The 10,356-nt window shown below is 39.4% G+C and overlaps 1 protein-coding gene across 1 annotated transcript; it reads right to left on the reverse strand.

Annotated features, from left to right (window-relative positions):
- Positions 1–7,713: 7,713 nt before the first annotated feature.
- Positions 7,714–8,331, reverse strand: LOC132270092 (uncharacterized). The gene has a single exon (XM_059771299.1). The coding sequence runs from the start codon at positions 8,329–8,331 to the stop codon at positions 7,714–7,716; it is 618 nt and encodes a 205-aa protein (XP_059627282.1).
- Between the last annotated feature and the right edge of the window lie 2,025 nt (positions 8,332–10,356).

The following is a 10,356-nucleotide window of genomic DNA, read 5'->3' on the forward strand; positions in this document are numbered from 1 at the left end:
TACAACACAAAAAAAGGTTAAACCACACAAGAAATATTCACAAAACACAGTATTCACAATCAAACTAAATTTAACCCTAGAACCTTGGTCGCTAAACCGTTTGCAGTCCCCGGCAACGGCGCCAAAAATTGATCGGTTGGTCAATTAACATCAACCTTCGCAATAGCACGAATCATTGTAAAATAGGGCTATTGGTCGGGTAAGTCGAACCACTGGGACTGCGCTAGTCTTACGGCAACCTAAGTATCTAGAGTTATTTAAGAATGATAAGGTGTAATAAGGAGTTGTTTGATTGGTTTGTCACTAAGGTAGTAATTGAAGTGTATAAAACAATAAATTGCAAGGAAATTAAAGGAGTGAGATACAAGTAGAAAAGACTAGGGAGATGAATCCACACTACACCCTAAGTACATGCTAGATTAAGGCTAAATTGGGGAAGTACAATGTATAAAATGGTCACGGAATATATAGCAACACTAGATTACCATATACCCTTAGAGAAGTTCATTAAATCATTAAACAAGAATAATCCCTCAAAAATTAATACATTTGAGCTACCTAAACTAAAGTGTAGCCTTCAACATACTCACTCAAGCAAGAACTATCAAGTTTGTAATCAAATGATAAAGCACATGAGGTAGGAAACTAGCATAACCCATCAAAGGAAGTTCCTAAGCAATGGACTATCCATTTTCTCTATCAACATGCCTTGAAAGCTATTCATAATCCTATCTCCATTGTCACCATGAAGAAGCAAGCATTATGATTACTACAAGAAACCATCTAAGACAAGATAAATCACTTACAACAATCATTTATAAACATTAGAATTCATTACAAGAAGTAATATGCTCTAGATTATGAAAAGACCAAAAATGATACATCTTAATCCCCAAAATAGATCCTAATCTAGAACATAAGCAAAAGGGGAGGCTTCATCACCTCCCTAGATGGAGGTTTAGTTACCCATTGATGCACTAGAGGAAGGAGGAAGCAAAGCCTTGACCTCCATTTTCGAGCTCCCCTCTTCTAGCTCCAAGAACACCTTCCTTTGCTCTCTTCTCTCTCCTCTAATCTTGTAGAATATGGGATCCCATGATATGTGTGGCCTTCCTTGCCTTATCTACCACCCAAAAGGTCACCAACCAACATCTCCAACCACTTCATTAAAGAGGAAAGCAAAGTGAAGAAACCAAGGTGCAAGTGGGCTGAAATGAGCCATTTCCGAAGGGCATTCTGCCCAAAATTCGAGCACTCTAAGCAAGGCCTCGAGCACTCGAATTTAGTGTAAAAATGCCCATGCTTCACTTGCTCCGCCCAGACCTACTTTGGTTAAACAGCCATAACTTTGCACTCCAAACTCCGAATGATGAACCGTTTGAAGATTTAGAAAGCTAATTCAGAGCTCTAAATATTTCATGTTTTGGTGGAGATCCAATTCTCAAGGATGGTTGGTCGAAAATGAAGATCAAGACAGAATTTCATTGCTGCCAGGCAGTTCTGCGCGCCTCTGGTAACAAGGCCATAACTCTCTGCTCCGAGCTCCGAATGACAAACTGTTTGAAGATTTGGAAAGCTGATTCAGAGCTCTAAATCTTTCATGTTATGAGGGAAGTCCAGTTCTCGAGTTTGGAAGGTCAAAATGGCGAGCAAAGCCCAGGTTCTACTGCTGCCAGAATTCAGCATTGGCACCTTTTGTTGCTCAAGATTCCACAAGGCCTTATTCTTGTTCCATTTTGGCCAATGAACCTGAAAATGCATAAAAACATAGAAATGAAGATAATCTACATAAATTAACATACAACGGACTTTACTAATGCAATTTAGGGCGCTTGAATATATAATATTTGGCGCTTATCAATCACTGACTTTTTCACCATGCCTGCTGGAAGGAACATATAACGACCTGAACCCGGGGGTCTGAATCATTATATGGGTCTTTAACTGAACCCAACGTCATATAAGGGCATTATGGTCATTCTAATGTTTAAGTATAATTAATACATCATATTATGCTTTATAGTGCACCATGACATCATAAAATGGACTGGGATTGGACAAAAGAGGAGAATAAATGAAAACTAGGAAGCAACTGGAATCGGTTGACGTATGCAGGTCACACGTTGATCGGTTCAGCTAAATCGGTCGACTTCTTGCTCTAGACATCAACTAGTTTGGCTTTGTAATTGAAATTTAGTTCTGTTGAGATATGGCGGATGCCTAGTGCTCCACACGTCAACCATTTTGAGCCTCATTGGCCCTTAAGGCTTGTTTTTTATGGTCTAGCCCTCCGACACCCTTGTTTGGCAATTTGGAACCTTAAATGTGGTCTAAATCGGTCTCGAAAGCATACATTTAATCAAATACAATGCATATAACTTCTATGCAATTATAAAATCATTATAACAAGTTTAACACATCATGGATGGCCAAAATAAAGCCGGTTACAACATAACATAGCCATAAAGCCTTACAAGGATTAGAAATCCAAATGAGACCACAAAAGACTCATGGATGGTCTCAAGACTAATTCTATACACAAAATAAATACATATACCGGTCTTATACAAGCTTATAGCAAAATAGAAACATGTACATTACATTTTCTTCAAAATATCAAATATTATAATGATTACAAAAGAAATCGAAGGTCCTCTAATTCATCTAAATTTGTGGGGGAATGCCATCCACCACTTCCTTTCCGTAACCTAAAAAGTGGTAATAAAGGGGTGAGCACAATGGCTCAGTAAAAGGTGCCTAAAACGCACTCCTTAATGATCCCGTGAATTATACGCAAAGAATGGAGCAAAGGAAAAAGGATCATGCATACATTGAGGAAAATAATCAACATACTCATCAATAATACAATCCAAGCATAATAAATGCAATGCCAAAGCAATGCAATGTGGACTCCCCATTTCCAAAACCTTTGCCAATTGCAACAACTGTCAAACCGTTAATGTAACCCAGCTCGAGGCAACTCTTCGGCGCCACAAGAGAATGATTGGCTAACTATCCCTGACCTAAGGCAACTCTTTAGCATCATTTGGGGCCTAGGTAATTCAACCACACATAGGGCAATCTTCCTATGTTCCCTCTAGGTTCCATTAACGCCACCGACACAAAGCGACTCCTTGTCGTCTGGTTTTCGCAAATATCATTTCAAAACCTTTCAAAAGATTAAATTTTCAATTAAGAATCAAATTTCCCTTTCTGTCACCCAATGCAAATGCAGGAATGCTTCATGAATTTTAACGTCATGCCAATATGAAAATTCTTACATTGACTGCAATCATACTTGCATGTTTTGGGGGTAAATTAACACAACAATTTCTCATGCAATTAACTCAACAATCATGGCATTTAAAACATAAAATTAATGTGATAACACTAATTAAACATATATCTTCACAAAAGCTCACATAAGCATATAATTCAACACATTTCATCACATAAAACATAATATCATGCTTCAAAATCACAATTTATTCATGCTATACACAAATATAAGAAAATTAATTCACAAAAAACAAAGGATGTAGGCTTTAGAGACCCCTACCTCAAGAAATGAGCAAAAGCCCTAATTTTCCCAAATTTTTGAAAATCCCCATGTCACCAAAACGAAAATCCGCTCCAATCAAATTGAAGCTCTCGTTGAGCTCTACAACTTTGCCTTCAATGGCAAAGATTTTTCCTATAAGAAAATGGAGAAATGGAAGCTTTAAATTTGAAATTTAGAGAGAGAAAGTAATTGTAGAGAGAAAGAGAGGGAGAGAGAAGTCTCTCGGCGGAAGGAGGAGGAAAAATGGTCAATATATGAATGTGTGGCCAATTTAAAGTGCATTGGTCAAAGTGGGGTCCACCTTGACTCACAAAATGATTAAAATGCCCTTATTTGTTTATATATACCAAAACATGCTATAATCACACATCTATACACATAACCACATAAATATACATCATGTAATAAACATGAAATACACATGGACTCAAAAAGATCACCCACACGAAATAACCAAGCATGGGACCCACAAGGGATCTCCCAGACCAAAAATCTAAAAAATACTAAAACGACTCAAAATATATTTCTAAGAGTTCTAAACTCAAAGAAATTTCCAAAACCACTCTCGACACCTTTGTGGCACGCTACCAGTGCGTGAAACGCAAAACAAGGCACAAAAATAAATAAATCCAAATTTTCAAAAAATTAACAGAAAAATGAAAAATTGCGAATGTCACAGAATGGCACTACTAGAACCACCTTCTCCAGCACGTGAAATTCTTCAATTTTGCTATAAAAAAATAATTATTATTATTTTTTTTTTCCCCTGGCAAACAGAAACCACCAACACTTAACTAAAATTCAAAGACACATCCCTAATTGTCAAATCTACAATATTAGGAGGCACGGTCAATAAAGAACAATCAGAATCCATAGAACCTCTAGACAAACTGGCAAGAGCATGAGCCACCCTATTACCAGATTGCCGCACATGAAAAACCGAGGCCAAATGAAACAAATTCAAAGCTATATTAATATTACAAATGATTGACGCAACATCAATTGTAACACGTCCTGTTCCATTGACAGCTTCCACAATCAGCTTTGCATCGAATTCAAAACATATATTAAGCAATTGAAGCGATTGAGCCCAGGAAATAACACGTCGAAGACAAACGGCCTACACCACCAAAGCAGAGGATGAAGGAAAAGGCTGAAACACCACTAAATGAAGGATGGAACCTAAAGAGTCACGAAAAACAGCCCCCCACCTCCTAAAGAAGAGATCATGTCAAAACAAGCATCCACATTACATTTGACTTGCCCCGATAATGGCGGAACCCAGGCATAAGGCAAAAAATTCGTACTTCTCTTCCCCACCAGCTGCCTACATCTCATTCGCATATCTGCAAATTCCCATAAGCACTCCATAGCAAGGTTCACCACCACCGAAGGACTCCTTAACTCATTTTCAAACACTTGCCGATTACGAGCCTTCCAAATAGCCCAAGCACAAAAGGAAATCAAACTCATATAAGAGTTTTTATCAGGAGCACACGCTGCATGATCAAGCACAAAACTCCACCATTCCACAAAAGAGGAAAAGTGAGCATTTGAAAAATCAAACCAGAGAGGAGACAGCTTCCAAACCTGAAGTGAATGTGGACATTTGACTAAAAGATGAACAAGGTCCTCTTCATCAGCCCCACAATGAGAACAAAAAGGAGAAATTTGCCAACCTTGCTGCAAAAGAACTAACCCCGTTTAAAGGGCATCATGGCAACATCTCCACAAAAAATATTTAACCTTAGAAGGAGCATCACACCTCCAAACGGATTTCCGCCAAGCAATAGCAGCAGAACCCGAAGAAGGCAATAGAGACCACCCAGAAAAGAAATCCCCAGGTAGCCCAACAATGGATAAAGCTAATCCATAAGCCGATTTCACCGAAAATTTCCCAATAGCTTCGGGAGCCCAAAATTGAACATCATCCTTGTCCCAATGACTAAATACCATACAAGAAATAGCTTGGATAACACTTGGCTCAAATAATTGGTGAAGAATATCCATTCTCCATGAAGAATGAGGATAATCAGTAAGTTCAACCACATGACAGTAAGAAAAAACAACAGTCTCCCGACGTGGAGTAAGCGTAGTTGGAAAATCCGAGACCCAATGATCACGCTAAATATGAATTGCTTTCCCATTTCCAACCAACCATCTCAGCCCAGATCTCAACAGAGTTTAGGTTAACCAAATGCTACGCCACCCCCAGGATAGTGTCGATCCCAACTACGCCTCCAGAAAAGAACACGACGGAAAATACTTAGCTTTGAGCAATTGGTAAGCTAAACCTTTTTGAGAAACTTGAAAATTCCAAGCATGTTTTGCCAATAATGCCATATTGAAAGCTTCCAAATCTCTGAATCCAAGCCCCCAATCTTTTTAGACCAACACAAAAGTTCCCAATTGATCCAATGCACTAGTCGCTTCTTCCCATTTTGATGCCACTAGAATCCTCTAATATGTTGCATCAACTCAAAACATAGAGAACGAGGAAGCTCAAAAGCAGACATTACGTAGGTGGGAAGGTCATTCAACACCGCCTTTATCAGAATCTCTTTCCCTCCAGCCGATAATGTACTAGATTTCCATGAAGCCCGTCATTCCTGCATGTGTTGAGACACAAATTTAAACACATCTCTTTTAGACCGACCAATAATCGCTGACACTCAATTAGACCAAGCAACCTGCTTAAATTACGGCGCAAAGTTGGGGAAGCATTTTTGGGCAAGAAAATTGAAGATTTTGCAAAGTTTACTTGTTGTCTCGAGGTTCGCTCATATTGTTGCAATATTCGTGTTAAGGATTGAACTTCACCTTCCGTAGCTGAACAAAACACAATAGAATCATCCACAAAAAACAGATCGGAAATTTCTAGAGCTCCCCTACAGATTTGAACTCCAGTCAATACCTTTGCTTATTGATCTCGATGCAGAGCCAAGGAAAGCGTTTCAACACAAATGATAAATAAATATGGCAAAAGAGGATCTCCTTGCCACAACCTATGAGAAGGATGGAAGAAGCCAACAGATTTTCCATTGATATTAATGGAATAAGTAACCAAAGAAACACAAGCAGATATAAGCTTTATCTAATGCTCTTAAAACCCCAATCTTGACAACATCTGAAAAAAGAAGGCCCATTTAATACGGTCATACGCCTTGCTCATATCCAATTTAAAGGCCATAAAAACCTTTCGTCCCTTTCGCTTATTTTTTAGGTAATGTAAAATCTCATGAGTGACAAGAATATTTTCCGTGATATGCCGCCCTACAACAAAATCACTCTGTGTTTCACTAATGATAAAATCAATCACCGCTTTCAACCTGTTTGTTAGTACTTTTGCAATAATATGATAGGAAACATTACATAACGAAATAAGCTGATAATGCGAAACTAAAGTAGGCGACATAATTTTAGGAATCAAAACAACATTAGTATGATTAAGACTGGAAAGCATATAACCTGAATGAAAAAAACTGGCTATGCCCGCAACAATATCGCCTTTAACCGCATCCTAGTATTTTTAATAAAACAAAGGCGTCATACCGTCAAGTCCAGGCACTTTAAGTGGAGCCATGTCACACGCCGCCTTCCTAATTTCCAACTCCATGGGGGCCGGGGTGGGGGGGGGGGGGGTGGGTGGTTGTTCCAAAAGAAAATGATTTTGTTCAGGAGAAATACGATTGGGAATGTACCTTAAAAATTGATCAATATTGGAGGGGTTTTGAGACTGAAAGAGACCTTGAAAATATTGTAAGAAAATAGACTGAACTTGAGACTCCTCATCGTACCATTGCCCTCCTTCATCTGCAATACCAAAAATAAGGTTTCGAGCCCGTCTTCATTTTTTGCAGCATGGAAGAACTTAGTATTTTGATCCCCAAATTGGAGCCACTAGTTCCGAGATTTTTGCTTCCAATAGAGCTCCTCATCCAACCAATACTTACGTAAAAGTTGTTCAGTTTGTAAAACATGATGATGATTGTAATCTATGGTTTACCCTTTAAACAATGAAGCTCACACTCCACTTGATTAATTTTTTCCTGGGAATTCCCTTAATTCTATTTTGCCCACCAAATTAGAACCGCTTTACAAGACTTTAATTTCGAAGCCCAACCAAATTGGCGAGAACCCTGAATAGTTATCTACCAATTATTAGCAATAATTTTTGCATATTTATTATCCAAATTCCAACGCGCATCAAAGTGGAATTGTCTCTTTGTCAGAGAAAATAATGGATGAAGCTCAAGAAGCAAAGCGTGATGGTCGGAACCCGCAACGGGAAGATTGGATAATTTAGCATGAGGAAAGGCAGAACACCATTCTTGTGTAGCAAGTGCCCTATCTAACATTTCTTGAATATTAGCCGGCCCATCTCTGTGATTATTCCAAGTAAACGGATACCCTTTAAACCCAATATCCAATGAATTACACCGTGCCATCAAGGAATTGAAATTTCGCAGCCTCCAGCCCTGTTTACTCACTCCACCACTTTTCTTCGAGGCATAAAGAATATCATTAAAATCACCCACCAACACCCACCAACCAGGCCAGAATTGAGAGCGGTGTTCCAAATATTTCCATTGCATGGCTCGGGTACTATCCACCGTACTCGTGTAAACTATCGATAATGTCCAAGGTTGCTGGGTATCCCGAGAGACAACAGCAGTAATAGAAAACCGATTATGTTTAATCGCCTGCAAATTCACTGCATCCATCCACCATATAACTATACCACCAGAACGACCCACCGGATCCACCATGCACACATTATGACACCCAAGAACCTTTTAGAGTTTGGCAAGATGATTCCCCCTACATTTAGTTTTAAGAGAGCAAAGATAGTAGGGAAAACTTACGTTTGAGGATCTTAAGTTGCTGAATTGTCAATGGGTTTCCCGATCCTTGGCAATTCCGGATGATTATGTTACCATCAGTAGGAGAAGATTGTACCAAAGATGGAGCCACCCCAGAGGTTGTCGAAGCTACCGGTCTGGAATGACAAAATGGAGCATATGAAGACGTAGATCCTAATTCACAATTCTCTACCCGAAGAATACCCAAATGGGATTGGCCCAATGGGCCATCAAATGAATGGGCGTTCTCCATTACATGGACTGGGAGGCATGGATTCAAGAAAGGAAAAACCCCCTATGTTGGGCCAAATTGAAAGGCCCAAGAGTTCGAGTAACCACCTAGGCCGAAAAAACGTATCACAGACGCTACCAAGAATCCTCGAATCAGGTACACATAGGGATGGCAACGGGGCGGGGTGGGGCGGGGATTCCATTCCCCATCCCCATCCCGATGCATTTTTCATTTCCCATCCCCGCTTAAAATTTTGCCAGAATCCCCATACCTGCCCCCGCCACCTTATCCCCCGCCCCGCCCCACCGCCGGCTCCGGTCTCATAATTTTTTTTATTAAAAAAAAAAAACATATTTTTTCTTATTTTTATATATATAATAAATCTAATTTAGTAATAAATTATTATATGTAAGGGTATATTAGTAACTTCACACTTAATCGAGGCGGGTTTACCCCATCCTCACCCCCACCCCGGCCCGGCCCCGGCCCCGGCCCCGGCCCCGGCCCCGGTTCACAAATTAGCCCCATCCCCATCCCCATTTAGGTAAAAGGATCCCCATCCCGGCTATAAAGGGCGGAGCGGGGCCCATGCGGGATGGGGAATTTGCCAGATCCCACCACAGTCGCCACCGACGTCCTCAACAGAATCGGAGAAACCTTTGCACCACAAAAACCAACATACCGGCGCCGATCCACAGAGGAGACACCCAGGGATCCAGATGGAGGAAAGAAACACCTGAAATCACTCCTCCTACCAAAGAAAGAAGCAGTGAAAATCGGAGACAAAACCCCACAATCACCACTACAAGGAACTCAACCCATCTAAAAACAAGACCATCAACACTGCACAACCAGAAATTGAAGAAATTTCCAACCCAACTTGACCAAAACAGAAAAACAACGGTGTTGCAAAGAAAGGATCAGAAAAGGGATCGAGCACACTATCAGTTGGAGAAACAAAAGAGGAGAAAAGGGAGAATTAATGGATCAAACTATCACAACAACCGAAGAGAGAGCGACTACTACTCTAACAAGTAGAGAAACTCCTATAGGAAGGAGGACTCCTACGAAGAGGAGAAAAGGCTAACCAACCCGAGTCTTTATGTTTTGATTGACATGCCTATAGGCTAATATAATAATAATTGTTACAATATGTAAAAAATTAAGTATTACTAAAAAAAAAATTGAGCAATTAATGATACTGCCATATAGTGGTTTTAGGTTGTCACCTAATGTTATTATAACGATAGTCCACACTTATAATGAAAAAAAATTATCCATATCTTCAAACATTTCCCTAAATATAACAAAATATTGTCAATTATTGAATGTTAATCAGCTTAAATACTATTCCAGTGTACTTAAGAGTAAATAAGATATACCGAGCTTAAGGGAAAAACATAAATTGTTATATATATAGAAGAAGATTTATGTTGTCTTTCTCTGGAATCCACTTATTGAGGGAATAAAAGTTGTTTTATAAAGGAGATTTTTAGGTTGTCTTTCTGTACGCAAGTAACCCAATTATTGAAGGTGGGAATATATCATGTCCGGCATATATCATGTCATGTCCCTCTGGGAGACTACTATTGATGATGATGATGATGATGGCGGCAACATTCATCCCTCTTGTATGCATGATATGATAATTTTTATAAGTAAACCCTCTTGCTCTTATACACATATATATATATCTTCAA

Source organism: Cornus florida, unplaced genomic scaffold (assembly GCF_030987335.1).
Source record: "Cornus florida cultivar Cherokee Brave unplaced genomic scaffold, ASM3098733v1 CherokeeBrave_3.0.0_Hap2_Chr01, whole genome shotgun sequence".
Classification (NCBI taxonomy): Eukaryota; Viridiplantae; Streptophyta; class Magnoliopsida; order Cornales; family Cornaceae; genus Cornus; species Cornus florida.